General features: G+C 41.3%; 1 protein-coding gene across 1 annotated transcript; it reads right to left on the reverse strand.

Annotated features, from left to right (window-relative positions):
* Positions 1 to 3,890: 3,890 nt before the first annotated feature.
* Positions 3,891 to 9,239, reverse strand: LOC148521797 (keratin, type I cytoskeletal 47 kDa-like). Its single transcript, XM_088474664.1, has 8 exons — positions 8,750 to 9,239; positions 7,978 to 8,060; positions 7,578 to 7,734; positions 5,682 to 5,843; positions 5,449 to 5,574; positions 4,946 to 5,163; positions 4,487 to 4,590; positions 3,891 to 4,116 (listed from the first exon to the last, which is right to left on the reverse strand). The coding sequence occupies exons 1-8, from the start codon at positions 9,167 to 9,169 to the stop codon at positions 4,016 to 4,018; spliced, it is 1,371 nt and encodes a 456-aa protein (XP_088330790.1). The 5' UTR covers positions 9,170 to 9,239; the 3' UTR covers positions 3,891 to 4,015.
* Positions 9,240 to 16,209: the final 6,970 nt, after the last annotated feature.

A 16,209-nucleotide genomic window follows, 5' to 3' on the forward strand; every position in this document is an offset into this window, starting at 1 on the left:
GGAAGACTCACTTTGTCTCATAGGATCAGCTGTTTGCTCCCAGGGATTCCTGCATCACGTGCCCAGCCACCAGCATCAGTGTGCGCAACGTGAGCTTTAGAGGTGTGGTACCTCAACTGACCCGGGCTGTCTGGACTCAGTAATGCTGAGGAGAATACCTGTGGCCGTATCACTTACCTGTAAGCTTGGATTCATAGCCCTCATCATTATCAGTGCACACATAAACCACCCATATCCATGGTGCAAAAGATGTACCTGAAAACAGACATATTAATGTATATATACCCAATGCTGAACAGTCAGCAAATCTGTTGACATACTCTATACTTGCCTATGTGAGAAGATCCCATTACAGCCCAACTCAGCCTACTCAGTTGCAAGTGGAGATGCAACTGAAATGCGTACGACACTGTATCACTCGTAGTTGGGTACAAAAGGTTTTGCTACCAATGTTCTAAAAGACTTAAGCTGTATTAGTGTGAAAGAAACTGAAAAAGGAAAATATCTCATAGCACCGAGTAGTTATTAAATCTACAACCAATAAACCAATAAATCATGCTACCAGTATGATTAACTATACCCAAAGAAAAGAACTAAAAATAGTAAATGACTTGTGATAAAGTATTAAAGCGGCTTAGAAATCGATTATCTACTAGATAAATACTTCAGGGGAGCACTGCTATACTGTATGTATTCTAAATTGTAAAATTGTAGACTGCACTAACTCCAATATAGGAGACACAGTATTAATCTATGGGCACAAAAATAAATAGCTCCTTTTGCTTTTGCTTTTTGCAATATGCAATTGCACTCTTATTGTACATGCTCCTTAAGCTATTAAGTATCACCTCTTGAACACATTACAGAACACCCTTGATCAAAGGTTGGTTACTATATAGGCTATAAAGAGTTTACATGACCTAATTGTCAATAATAATTTCTGGTGCAGGAGATCCCATCACTGCCTTCTATATATTTCATTTAAATAATAACATACAACTGTATTAATAGTTTGTAATCTACAAAAGAAATAGGGTTCAATTTAGCATGAAGAGTATTTTATATACTATATATATATATGCATTTGTACCTGGACACACCATGTTGCAATGCTAGAGGTGCAGATTTTTATTTTTTTAAACGTTTGAAAAGTACTGCTTTTGCAAGTACACACATAATGGATAGATTAGCCAAATCCCCATGATTTGTCTCCAGCTCCTGCAGTCTCTATTGCAAACTGAAATCATCCAAGGTTTATAATTGCTACTGGGAAATATATGATTCAATTGGTTCTCCTGCCCATCGAGCCGCTCTTGTCTGAGTACTGATCGTCCATGCTGTGATGCTTAAGTTTGTACAATATAGTTGTCCCCTCTAGTATAAAATTCACTATGGTCCCTTCAGTGCTAAAATCAATGACACATCTTCTTTAGTCCCCTTCCAGGTTTAATAATGCTTGTATCTTTCTCTGGTGAAGATCTGGTGGCCTCTACCACCTGTGGTCAAGGTCTAATCAATACTCCTCCTACACAATGCCCAATGTACAGTACTTCTATCATTCTATCATATCTATCTGGGAGTTGCTTGACTGGATTGTTCCCAAATCTTCTATTACACCTACTCTACGTCTAGTACATGGTTGTCCTTAGATGAATCACACAGTAAAAAGAAATTGCTCAACTATGTAGGACATTGGCATAGCATGGACTCAGAATTAGGTATAATATATCTCCACAGGGATGTCTTGAACAAATATTAGCAAATCAGTATTTGGGAAAACAATCCTAGTCACATCCTGAAGAGTGTTTACCACTTAGTTTGCGACCTACTGTATGTGATGGTTATCCACAATACACATACCTTTTCAAGTGTAATTATTGAAATGTCATAAGTAAAAATAGCCAAAAGAGTGGTGGTTTATTCCCTTCTCTACAGCATGAGTCAGCAACCCAAAATAGTTTGGCATGACAAAGGTACTGAAGATTTACCCGCTAGGACCAATATGTAAGATCCAGAGTTAAGCTTACATCTCAATATTTTCTAATTAAAAAAGCAATATGCTTATTTATTCAGTTATAACTGAACATAAACAAACTGCTCTATTCATTAAAATATTCAGGCCTACAGATAAATTTAAGTTTGGAACTTAAAACTTGTCCTAGCTGGCAAGCCTTTAGAACTTTCCATAAGCCACTGAAAGTGTTCCGGTTTCTGAGAATGTATAATCGATCACTCCAGCTCTTCCACTAGGACCAATAAGGTATTTGCACAAATGCAAGCAAAATTCAGTGAGGGTGCTCTGACCTATGCAACCCCTGTCTAAACCTCTAGCTAATGCCGCAATATTAGGAAAAATACAGTCAATGGAAAAACCGAGGTAGAGATTTGAAGCGTCTGTCCAAGTGACAAAAATAGTAGTCATGTAGATTTTGACGTCTATATATCCCACTAGGAGAACTATTTACTTTGACATTTGGACCAATACTTCATATCGGCACCTCAATTTATCCATTTGCTAAATGAGATATTTGGGAGAGTACTTTTTAGCAAACATTGATCATTGCCATAAGACTGTCCAAGATAATTAATGCATTGAGACTTAGGGATATATACATATATATATATATATATATATATATATATATATATATACACAACATATATATATATATACAGTATATATATATATATATATATATATATGTACTCTGCTACATTTAGATATATAATATATGTGTGTGTGTGTGAGTGTGTGTGAAAGGGAGACATATAGACATTTGCTATATGATAATGATTATTCTGCTGACCCACATTGAAAGGCTGTGTAAAGAGACAAGTGGAGGCTAATAAGGAGGAAAGAGTAGAAATTACATGTTCTTTCCTTCATATTTACCTTAGTACATAGACCCCTTAGTATGAGTAACTCCCTTTAGATTCACCAGTCTAGTTGTCATTAGCCACCTCGCAAAGTCCTGTTTCTGTTGACTGTGTGTGTGAAAACTAATTTATTGATGATAAAGTTGATTACCTGATTATAAATGAACTTATTTACCTAATATCTTAATATTTTAACAGCAAATGTATGTCATTTCAGGGAGAACTGTAAATAGATGTGCTTGTCTATGAATGGAATATAATGTCTGCATAACCAAGAGAACAAGGAACTAGGACAAATACTGGCTGGTAGGGAAGGTAATTAATAAAAAAGTCTGCTATTACTAATTCCAAAAAGTCTGCTATTACTAATTCCTATAGAGATGTAGTAAGAGTGGTACACTGGACAAATGTTTGTCATTCAGAACCTTCAACCTTTTTTTTACTTATATGAACACTAATGTATTACCAATAAATATATACCATATAGCATGCATTTTAACCAACAACTGAGCTAGCTAGAAATGGCAGGTTACCTTGATATTAGTGTATTCTATATAATGACAGTAACAAGCACCTAGTCTGGACGATACAGACCTAACATGGACAGCAAGCACTTGCAACACAAAAATAGCTTTTCTTCCATACTCCCTAGGTTGGGGATCCTGAGTTCTATGTTATTATGACAACCATGATGACAATTTATGTGTAAAGCCTACAGTCCTTGTATAACAGATGCAATGGTCTATATGATGTCACATAGGTATTGGAGAATAATGTAACTTTAAATTACTTAGAGAAAAATGGTGCTGTTATTGTTCTTTAATTTACGTGAAATTTTTCAATGAGTTTGGAGTTTGAAACATGAGGGGTCGATACAAAACTTATTATTCTTGGGTTTTTTCTGAAGTTAAGTGATCTCTGATTGGCTGCTGGAGTTTGCTGGGCATTTGAAGGTTTATATTAGAACAATTTTTACACTGAAAACCCTTAAGAGAACATACATTACTAGAAGGTAGAATGCAGAAAAGGCTTTATTGAATCAAAAATGAAAACTTTCACATCTTTCAATTAAAGAGTAGAATAGAAGTGTCCCATAAGCCAACACCGCTGCCTTCTGTCCACAACTTTGTCTCTTTTTTTAGTTGACCTTTTCTTCAACCTCTTCAACCCTTGATGAGACAACCTTTCCATCCACAACTTCTTCAACAATGGTCTTAACTTTCCTGGTTTTTTTGGGATCTGAAAGTAAAATGCAGATTAAATTAGATTTCAATAGTCACAAGTCACAGTATATTCTCATTCTCATTTTATCTATTCTAATCTTAAGAAGCAGCCAGGTTATTTCCTCTTTGTGATTATCAGCTCTTCCTCCAAGGAATATAAAGAAACATGACAGGAACATTCAATATAAAATAATATTTGAGGCTGCAGATATCAGACCTGGAGACTGATGTATTCCACAGAGAGGGGATTTTTTGGTGCATTTGAAATATTTAAATTTATTAAATCATTACACATGGAAATGTTTTATAATAAATAGGTATTCAGTATATTATTTACATTCCTATAGTTTATAGTTAGACAACCAACATCTACTAGATCATGTTACCTCTTTTAGAGTCTACAGAAGATGTCTGTGATTGGGTAACCTGTGCGGAGGATGAAGATGAAGACCTGTCGACTTTACTTGAGGACGATGAAGACGAGGATTGACTGCAGGAAGAAAGTTTAATATTATTAAAACATTGCATCATGTTTCTCAAGCTTTTAAGACATTTTCAAGTCTAGGTGGTATGAGGAATAAACTCTTAAAGAATACGTGGATGAGTTTAAAGGAGAAGCATAACAAAATAAAGATATTTAATGGATGGTAGAAGGTGAAATGACAGTGGACAAAATTTAATGATATTGGCATTTACTAAAAATCTAGTAATCACAATATAAACTTTATTTTTAATCCTCAATCTACAAATTGCACAAATGCACTTTCACATGCTCCCAATACCAATACTGCATGTTTTGTCAATAGAGTCAAGTGGCTTCCTTTTTTAAGATATATTTTGCTCACCCTAGTTCTCCCTCCAGCAGGCGGCGATATGTTTCAATCTCCATCTCTAGTCTGGTTTTGATATCAAGAAGTTCTCTATATTCCTGGCTCTGGCGTTCCATGTCTGATCTGATCTGTATAAGCTGTTCTTCTAACCCGCTGATATGAATCTGTAGCTGTTGAAGTTGTGATCCATAGCGGCCTTCTGTCTCAGCCAGGGTGTCTTCAAGGGATTTTTTCTAAATTGTGTCAAGAGGACATTGTGGTACAGTACATAAAGATATTCTATATTCTGTAGCCAACACACAACATATTATTACTGGATAATACATTATTTTCTAAAATAAACATATTAGCTTAGTATTGTGATCACTACAGTTTCTTACTCCAACTATACATTTAACACACATATTAAGTTTTAATAGTAAGTTGACTTAATGGACCATTATTTAAAATGTTGTTATGGCCTTCATCTTGAGACAACAGCGTTCACGTTTATATTGCTATGTAGCTTATTGGCTTACCATTGCCAGTTGAGATTGGAGCTCAATCTCTAAGCCTTGGAGAGTTCTTCTGAGGTCAGAGATTTCGCTCTTGCTTGTCTGTACTTGTTCCACACCAGCTGAGATCTCCTTCTTTATCTCATTGCTCTGAAATGGTAAAGCATATATTCTTTTTGTTTCGTCTGATGTTCCTTTATGATACTACATTCATATTATAAGGACACATATAAATATGTCATTAGTAGTCATCTTACCTTTTGGTTGAACCATGCCTCTGCTTCTCTACGGTTCTTCTCAGCCAGTGCTTCATAATCTCCTCTCATATCATTCAGAAGCTTTGTGAGATCCACACCGGGAGCAGCATCCATTTCTACGTTAACTTGGCCAGCAGCGCTGCTCTTTGCAATGCCCACTTCCTATAGAAAAATACAGACAAAGTTGGTCAGTATTAAAACAATAGAAATAATTTCCATAGAAACCAACTAGCACTTGGTTTCCTCAGATGCTTGTTGCAACATTATTAGAAGCAACCAGATACTAACATCCATTTAATGTAAACTGTGGTAGACTAGTTCTACATTGACTTGGCCGACAGTGCTGCTCTTTCTAATGTGCATTTCCTGGACATTGATATGTAAAAGCCGTGTCAGAACACAGAATCTCTGAAATATACTAAAAATCAGTGCATGAGTAGACAGCCTCCACATTGATTTTTAAAAATGGAAACTATGGCTTCTCACCAACCTCTGGAGATGTAGGAACTTTCATGAGACATGGATTTATTATGATCAGAAGAGACTGGGACAAGGCTTTAGACATTTCATTTATTTATGAAGCTTGGACACAAAGTGGCGTAGTCTGATGAAGGAACACAATCATAGCAGACATATGGGTTTGTTTGTTGAAATAAAGGGATGCTCAAAACCTTCCTCAAACCCAGGAGACTGGTGATAATGTGCATTGTAGAACAATCTAAGGTACATTATAAATACAGTACATTTCCAATATGTGAAGATTATACACCTGCATCCATTTTTGAAAGACAATTGTTTTAGATTGTAAGCTCTTTCATGCAGTATCCGTGATCATTTTGTCTCTGTGATTTGTAATTTTTATAATGAGTTACATGTATTGCTTACATTGTTTAGCTGTGTGGGAGATGTGCACACTGTACAAATCAATAATAATAATAATAATCTGTGGGATTCATATAATACTATATAATAGTACTATGTGTACACCTCTACTTTAGTGCACAGCACAGCACAGCACAGCACAGCACAGAGGTTTACTTTCTTATGTTTGTACATATTTCTGAACAAGTTGTTTACTTTTTCTATAATTTCTAGCTATCAATTAAATGTTTTCTTTAACTTTCAAAACTATACTAGAAATAATGAACTTAGGGCCTGATTCAGAGCCGGACGCTATTTGCGGATGCTCGTTCAGAAAAAGGGGCTGGATATTTAAATTGAGCGCCCGCTCTTTGCGGTCTGTTGACGCCTCTATGTCTGAGCGAGCATCCGAAACATGCGCTCGCTATTTTCTAAAGACGCGCCCTGGCCGCTCGCATCATACGTCATCTCCGCTATTTATTTGATTAATCGAGTACATCGAAATGGGTATGAACTGCTCGCTATTCTTGTGGTAGCATTTTCCTACCGCAATCATGCGAGCAGTTCAGGCTAAAAGACAACCAAGTGACCTGGTCGATGCCGCTGCTTTGTTAATTATGCACACCCTTAAAACGCCCGTTTTGACCGTTTGGCACGCCTGCGTTCGGATCTCCTCTCCCCATTTTCAAGCACCTTCCCCTGTTACCACCCACAAACGCCTCATCCTGTCACTCAAATTAGCAGGCACTCGCTATTTTGCGAGCACACGATTTCTGACCGCACTGACTGTTGGCGCATGCGCATTACAACCCATACGCATGCGCAGATGTGCGAACATCGCTCAGAGTGAACGAGCGGCCGCTTACGAGCGGCTCTGAATCAGGCCCTTAGATCCTGATTAGTTGCCATAGCTCTGGATTATATGCTGCATATTATCATATTCTGTATCATATTCTGTTTTACCTATTCTGTTATTCTATTCTGCTTTGCCAATGTTATTTCCTTGAAAACCACAAATGAGTTCTCAGTTCTCACCTCCTCATGGTTCTTCTTCATGAAGGCAAGCTCTTCAGACAGGCTTTCAATCTGGATCTCCAGGTCTGCTCTAGACAGGGTCAGTTCATCAAGGACTCTGCGGAGGCCATTGATGTCAGCCTCTACACTCTGGCGGAGAGCCAGCTCATTCTCATACCTTCAAGTGAAATGAGAGAAAAAAATATTACAATAAAAAATAAGACAATAAAACACAGCAGGCCATATTTAATGCTACAAAAGTCTATTTCAGAGGAACCCTTTATATCATATATTATTATCTTAACTTTAGAATAAATCTATTTATGTCACATTTTAATAAGCAGCATGGCCTAGTAGACGATTAACCTATCTAAAAGTCATTAAATAATGAAGCAGATTGGAAAATAAATATGTAACTTACTTCAGCCTGAAGTCATCAGCAGCCAATCTGGCATTGTCAATTTGCAGAACAACTCGAGAGTTTTCAATAGTGGCAGCTAGGATCTGTAAAATAGGAACACGTAATAAAATTGGTTTTGTGTAACTTGTGTACTGTAGTTATATAGATACTTTATCAACATACCTAAATCATTAGAGAACTGCTCAGACTTGTAAATGTTTCTACTGTATCTAGATAACCCATCAGAATGATAGACTGAGAATACCAATTCTGCTTACCTGGATGTCAACTTTATTTTACATGACAAAATAATTCAAGTACAATATATGAAAATGGGTATGTACAATCTATATATGTATCACATTGTATTCATTAATAGCTTTAAAAGCAACATAAATAATAGTTTTATTGAAAATAAAAAAATAACATTTAAATCTAAATAACTATTTGTCTCATGGTATGTTTTAAAATAGCTTATATACAGTAGCTACTACTGTGCCCCTTCCCCCACCTCCCACAATTACAAGTAAATAGATATATCCAAATTGCTTGTTTCTAGCCCTAAAGTATACTAAATTCTTACTTTTTATGTCAGCACAAAGTAGTGAGGCCAGAAAACAAAGGTCACAGAACAAATATAACTGGAAGCTCACATTTTATACCCAGCTTCTAAATTTATCATATCTCAATTTGTATAGCTTTCATATTTATCACATATTGATTTCTAAAGCAAATACTCATTTAAATTGTTATTTGAAAAACATTTAAAAAACCCATATGGACAGGACTGTACCTTGCTTCTCAAGTCATTGATGGTGTCATAGTATTTGCTGTAATCTTTGCCTGTTGCAGATACTCCAGTACCAACTTGCTTTTCATACCATTCTCTGATCTTCAACTCCAGTTCAGTATTGGAAGCCTCCAGTGCTCTCACTTTGTCCAGGTAAGAGGCTAGACGGTCATTGAGGTTTTGCATGGTCTGCTTCTCACTTCCAGCAGAGCCAAAGCCACCAGATCCACCTCCTCCAAAACCACCAGCAGAGCCTAAGGAAAACCCACCACCGGATCCACCACCAAAGCCTCCACCAAAGCTGCTAGCACCGAAACCACCTCCTCCAAAGCCACCACCTGAGCTTCCTCCATAGCTGCTACCCCCATACCCGCCTGAGCTTGGTACTTGATAGGATGAGCCTGCACTAGAGCGAAAAGCCATTGTGATATTTTGGTGGAGTCCCTCTGACCCAGACAAATTGTTTGAAACAGACAGTGTGGATACAGAGACTGGTCTTTAGGTTCTATTTATATGGGTTCTAGTGGGTGTTTCAGTTTTAAAGTGAACGTCCTCCTATAGCAGAAAAAAAAAATCTGCCTGGACAACACCTGTTTTACAGCTCTCACGACGACAGATCCAGTCCATCCTTATAGAAGTTATGCAGCCCTCAGGCTGTTTGTTATATGTTGGCTAGAAACTGGGAGAGGCACATTCTTTTTTTCTGTGGAAGCTTATTCTACAGTTTTTCTCACCTTGCCTCAGGCTTCCTTGTATCAAATTTACAATCTGCTGTCACCTTAGGTAATTCAGTCCTGCAATGAAGAGGCCTCAACATTAAACCTTTAAGTCTTGTAATTTGCAGATGTAAGTACAGGCAAACTTTTCACTTGCAGTATACATTTAACTGCTGACATCTCTAAAGTGTATGTTTGCAAATAATATACTACAATATATAAAATGAGGAGGGAGACATTTATACATATAGATTACCAGTTTTTAAATGAATATTGAAGAGTGCAGTATATTAGAAAAATGTAGCATGGTTAATGTAAAATGTATTTGACTAGATAGAAAGTGGCACAAAGGTTAGCATTGTTGCCCATAGCTGGGGTCTAGGGTTTAGTTATTGTTATAGAATTAATTTCACATTTCGAATCACCTTTTTGCAAAAGTCCTGGAGATACCTGGACAATTATAATAGATAGGAATAGCTTATCGAAAGAAGGCTTAACCAATTATAAAACATAAAATCAAGTACTGCAACAAGTAATGCTGGCCATACACAACAAGATTAAGAACACTATCCAACTAAATGTAATGTAATTATTAAATGTTAGCGGCTGAGTGATTTAAGGATTTCCCCTTGCCTTCATACACTGAATGATGTATGGGCCTGATGTACAGATCCTTGTATGGAATTGATCGAGTATGTTTCATAATTGCGTCAAACAGTCTCAAACATTTTCCTGCCATTTTCATCCATTGAACGTTTATTGTTCATGTACATACACTGAATGATAATCATTCAGAATGGTTGTCCATAAGTTGGAACAAATATAGGCCCTCATTCAGAGCCGCTCGTTAGTGGCAGTACGCTCGTTCCGAGCGATGTTTGCACATCTGCGCATGCGTACGCTTTTTAGTACGCATGCGCGAACCAGTCAGTGCGGCCGAAAATCATTTGTACGCTATATAGCGAGTGCTTGCTATTTTGAGTGACAGAATGAGGCGTATGTGGGTGGTAACAGGGGAAGGTGCTTGAAAATGGGGAGTGGAGATCCGAACGCAGGCGTGCTTAAAGGTCAAAACGGGCGTTTTATGGGTGTGTATATTTAAAACAGCAGCGTCATTGACCACGTCACTGGGTTATTTTATAGCCAGAACTGCACGCAAATTTGTGGTAACAAACACCAACCACAAGAATAGCGAGCAGTTCATACGCTGGTCGATGTACTCGATTAATCTAATAAATAGCGGACATGACGTAGGATGCGTGCGGCCAGGGGGCGTTTTTAACAAATAAACGAGCGTATGTTTTGCTCGTTCGTTCAGACTTAGAGGTGTGAACAGACTGCAATGTGCGTACGGATCATTTGAATAGCCACCCCTTGTTTTTAAACGAACGACCGCAAATAGCGTCCGGCTCTGAATGAGGGCCATAGTTCAGTGTACAATAAGGCCAGTTTAAGTTATCCCTTGCAAGCTTGTAAATATAACTACTTAAAGGTAATAACTTTTCCAATCATATCATGCCACAATGTTTTTGCAAAGACAGACATCATTTTTAGTAGAAGAAGTTGGTACATTAAGTGTTAGTTGTTCTCTCTATCAGCCAACCTGTATGGTGACTTCATGTTCATTTTGTGCCCTTAAATACCTTGCTGTGTTGTGCTTCACTTCACATAAGAACCAGTGGTGTATCTATGATGAATGCAAGGTGTGCAGTGCACACAGGCCCATGGGTCCAGGGCGGCTCCCACACTGCACCCAGGACTGGCCACTGTGCCTCCTGTGCAGTGCGCTGGCTACCGATAGTTCTCGCCTGGTGCCTTGTTAGTGATGTATTCAGAAAAATGGCGCCACACATGAGCTAGCTCTCTTCTCCACATGCCCCATCTTTTCAAATGTGTTACCGGAAGGATGGCACCAAGAGAGAAGCATAGAGAGCCAACACGTTAAATACATTTATATTTCCAACAGATGACCTGGAATCTATATGTAGTAGGTATGCTTTCTGCCTAATTGCATGACTTTCCTCCAGATGCCAAGGAAATTAGATATAATATAATACTGCACTGCAGAACCTGGTACAGCTGTAGACATAAAAGGTAATATAACCATCAGCTTGAATGTTATTTCCAGCCACACCCAAAAAATATGATTCATTCAAATCATTTTTTCAAATTCTCTCAGTATTGTTTGGAGTATTTCCTGGTACTGCATACAGATAATTGTTTCAGTTGTTAAAATCCACAAGTATTCCAGACATTTTACATTGCTGCATTTCTTTAGTGACAGGGACATTTTGATTTGGGCTAAAGCAGAGGTTCTCAACTCCAACCCATAAGTATCCCAACAGGCTGGAGATGAGAACGGGAAGCCGACTGCCTAAATACCGGCAGCCGGCTTCCCGACTGTCATTTCCCGGCAAGGGTGAAATGCCGGGCATCTAGATGTAGACGCCCGCATTTCCCCGATGCCGTGGGGACCAGCGCCCGGCTTCCCGATCGTAGTGATGACGGGCGCCGCGAGCGGACAGCCGCGGAGTGGGAGGGTTAGGTTTAGGGATCCCGGGGGGGACTTAGGGTTAGGCACCCCCCTGGGAGGGTTAGGCTAGGGGGAGGGAGGGTTAGGGTTAGCACCCCCGGGGGGCACTTAGGTTTAGGCACCCCCCAGGGGGCTTAGGTTTAGGCAGCGGGGAAGGCGGTGGTTAGGGTTAGGCACTTAGAGGGGGGTTAGGGTTAGGCACTTGGGGGGGAAGTTAGGGTTAGGTACCCCTAAGGAGGGTTAGGGGGGTTAGGTTAGGTTAGAAGATACTTACCTTAGAGACGATCAGGATTTCCAGCGCTGTCGGGCTTCTGCTGCTTCGAACTCTGCTCCTGTCGGGCTGCCGCTGACGGGAATCGAACCGCCGGCCAAGCGGCCGGCGGTATTTCATACCCATTCCAATGAGAACTACTTGGCTAATACATATAAGTCCATGACAGAAAAATATGATACACCCATTATGCGCACTGCATTAAGATGCTACTGCATATTAAAGAAGAACTAAAGGAACACTTACGTGCAAAACTGTAAAAGACACAGGGCCCGATTCAGACCCGGATGCTAAGCCGTGAACGCTCGCTATGGGCGATTGTCGCCCATCTGCGTATGATTCAAAATACGCATGCGCGAACCAGTTACCGCATCCGGGAATCGTGTGGTCATAGTACAAAGACTGAGCATTACTATGAGTGACAGATAGCGCCGTTTGTGGGTGGTAACAGGGGAAGATGCTTATTAACGGGGGAGTGGTAGTGCGAATGCAGGCGTGTCTGGGTCATTAAAATAGAGTTTAATGGGCATCCATAATTAGCATGGAGGCGTCATTGTACATGTCACTTGGTTGTATTTCAGCCTGCAGTGATCGCAGTGCTTGCGGCGGGGTAGGGTCTACCTCAAGCGCTGTGTGCTGCTCCGATGGCTCTTGATGTTACTGATTAATCATACTCTTCCTGGAGATGATGTGTGCTAAGAAAGAAAAGTGGGCGTCTTTACACCGGCGTGCGCTCACTCTGCCGTTGTTCTCTAAAGCATAGAGGGCGTCCTTAAGCCAAACAGTGCGATCGTAGAATTTGCATACCCGGCCCCTGACAGCAGCGACAGAGCGCAGCTAAGCATCCGGGTCTGAATGAGCTCCACAGTGCTTCACCTTTCATAGGAATGGCATTTCTTTTTCAGTCTAAAATACAGGCACAAAAAGATGAATTTTGCGTAGGTATTACGTCTGAAAGGATTTCAGCACGGTTCCAGCTCTACCAGGGTAGCATGTGCACAGGGCCGGCACAATACGGTTAGCCAGCACTGCGCAGCAGGGAGGCACCAGACTGGAGAGGCGCCGCTGCCACCTTCTCCAAATGTCGGGCTCCTGCTGACATTTTGTCACCAGCTGGGGCCCAGTAGCTCCTTCCCTGTGGTCGGAGGCTGGAGCACACTACTAAGCTCCTCCTTCCGGCTCCCACAGTGTGTGTAAGGAGAGACGTCATGACATCTTCCGCATAGTGCTGAGCGCAGAGCTGTTGGATGGCGACGGGCACAGGAGCACGGCTCAGGTAAGTACAGTGTTCTACTGTGGACATAGTGTAAAATGCACTACTACTGTGGGCATTGCATAAGGGGCCCTAATATTATGGGCATTGCATAAGGGACATTAATACTGTGAGCATTATGTGTATAAGGGGCAGTACTGTAGACATTGTGTATAAGGGGCACTACTGTGTGTCGTAACCTGTATAAAGGACACTACCATGTGGTGCAATATGAATCAGATTATGCTACTGTGTGGCGTAATTTGAATTGGGGGTACTATCGTGTGGCCACGACTATTCTTTGTGAGACCATGCCCCTTTTTGTGACATGCACCTTAGGCACGTGTTGTCCCTTTATGAAGACTGGGAGGAAGTGCGCAAATTTATTGTTTGCAGGGGGCGCCGAATACCCTAGCGCCAGCCCTGCATGTGCGTCATGTTTTGCTGAGAGAACAGTGGGATATGCTCCTGGTTAATTAATGCCAAATAGAAAAGAGGAGCATATGCACCTGGCTTATGCTAGAAGCTCTGATTTAACAATGTTAGTAGCAAATGCTGAAGTTACAGTACACAATATAGTAGTACTTTAGGGAAGTGTATGTGGGCCTGCTTCAGAGATGTACTGTACATAATGCAATCGCAGCTGCGATTTTGCATGGTTTACAATTGCGAAAATTTGCTAACGTTTCCAAAGCTTATACAAGCACAGGGACGCCCACCACTGTCTTCTTATATCTGTCCAACATCACTCACCACTGCAAACATTTGTAACATCAACGCAGATCGGGCACCCGTGTAGCATATGTGTGACAAGTCTCACACACAGCATCTCTCCTGGCACTCAGAGAGGTCTCATACTGTGAAGGAGATCGCAGTGGCTAATTTATGCACGCCCATGAAACAGCGTTTAAACGGTCAGACATGCCTGCATTTGCCTAGCCACCCCCTGTTACCTCCCCCAAATGACTACCTGTCACTCACCTTGCAAATTAATTCTCTGTATGAGCATAATCGCAAAACAGTCGACTGCATGTGCTATGGCAAACAATTGCTTGATCTGCATAAATAAATATCTGTATTGCATACATCTCTGAATCAGACGCTGTGTCAAAACATTATTAAAACATTCTAAAATGAATTTAGCATAAAATAATAATTATTATTTAATTAATAATAAATATTTAGCCATTCAGAACAGGCCCTGTCCTGGTGGAGTTCCCAATCTATGGAGGTTATTCAGGCTCGGACTGATTTGCTATCGCAGCTGCTAACATGGTAGCAGTTGCAATAGCACTACTGACTACTGATACGAGCATGCATTACTCATACGTAGGGACATAGGACCTGATTCAGAGCCGGACGCTCTTTCAGAGCGCTCGCTCTGAATCAGTGCCCGCCTATTGTATTTTTAGAGTGGCCTCCTGGCCGCTCGCATAGCTGTGGGTAACCACCCACAGCTGGTGCGAGCGGCCAGGATGATGGTCGCGATGGTCAAGACCATAGCTACCATCGGACTTGCGACGAGACCCTTGTGGTAGGGTCTCGTTGCCACAAGTCCCAGTGGACTTCTTGCTCTTACAGAGCAAGAAGTCCACCCACTGACATCACTTGTGACGTCAGTGGGGCCGGCCCCAGATGGTAGGCGTTCTCATGGGAACGCCTCAGTCTGGGCAGCCACGCCCCCGGCCCGCCCACCAAAGGGGGCGTGCTGTCACTCAACAGCGACAGCACGCCCCCTTTGGTACGAGACCCGGAGCGACGGTTTGCCTCTCGCTATCCGGGTCTCGAGCATGCGCACTGGGCCAACATCGACCCACTTGCGAGCACACAGCGCTCGTGAGTGGGTCTGAATCAGGCCCATAGAGAGGCCGGGCAGGCCCGGGTGAAGGTGGCGTGACATAGTGCTGGAGTCGTAGCCATGCCCCTTTTTTTTCAAAAATTTTTGAAGATTTTTTTTTCAGTGCCGCATAGAGGTGCCGCTTGCTGGGGAGGGGGACGCTGTAAGCCCCACAGTCTGGCGCAAAGCCAGGGGGGCGCGATCAGCATGATCATCCCCCCCCCCACAGGCATAGGAGACTTCCACTGCAGCCCAGCACACAGCAGCGTGTGCTGGGCTGCTGTGATTTAAGAGGGGGTGGGGGGCGCCACCGGACCCGATAAGATATCTTTCAAGTCGTTGGTGGTACAGATCGTCCCGTGTGTATGCAGCTTAACACATGTACAGTATACATAGACTTGCCATTTAATTCGGGACACATATGAATTACACAGGTTCTGTGGCTGGCTGACTTCAAGTCTCCATTTCAATGATAATGTAATGTATTTTACATGTGTCCTGAATGAAAGGGATGATATGGCAAGTTTATGTACAGTATACGCACACTATGGTTAATTTTGTTTGTCAGAAGTCACTTAACATTAACATATCAGTATGTTTTGGGATTGTGATTGGAAACCTGAGCACCTGTAGGAAACCCAACGCAAACACAGGGCCTGATTCTGACCCGCTCGCAAGTGCTGAGCGCTCGCAAGCGGGTCGATGGTGCCCTAGTGCGCATGCGCATGACGGAGGCTGCTCCATCGTGCGCATGCATGAGACCCGGCTAGCGGCTGACAGCACGCCCCCTTTGGTGGGCGTGCTGGAGGCGTGGCTGCCAGACGGAGGCGTTCCCATGGGAACGCCTACCGTCT

This window comes from Taudactylus pleione, unplaced genomic scaffold (genome assembly GCF_031769625.1).
Source record: "Taudactylus pleione unplaced genomic scaffold, aTauple2 ptg000155l, whole genome shotgun sequence".
NCBI lineage: Eukaryota > Metazoa > Chordata > Amphibia > Anura > Myobatrachidae > Taudactylus > Taudactylus pleione.

What these genes read in the sequence shown, in the direction of transcription:
- LOC148521797 (XM_088474664.1), bottom strand. Translation starts at nt 9,169, where the DNA reads ATGGCTTTTCGCTCTAGTGCAGGCTCATCCTATCAAGTACCAAGCTCA. An exon ending in GCTGATGACTTCAGGCTGAA is followed by an intron (nt 7,735 to 7,977) that starts GTAAGTTACATA and finishes TTTCACTTGAAG; the next exon opens with GTATGAGAATGAGCTGGCTC. An exon ending in TCCAATCTCAACTGGCAATG is followed by an intron (nt 5,164 to 5,448) that starts GTAAGCCAATAA and finishes GACACAATTTAG; the next exon opens with AAAAAATCCCTTGAAGACAC.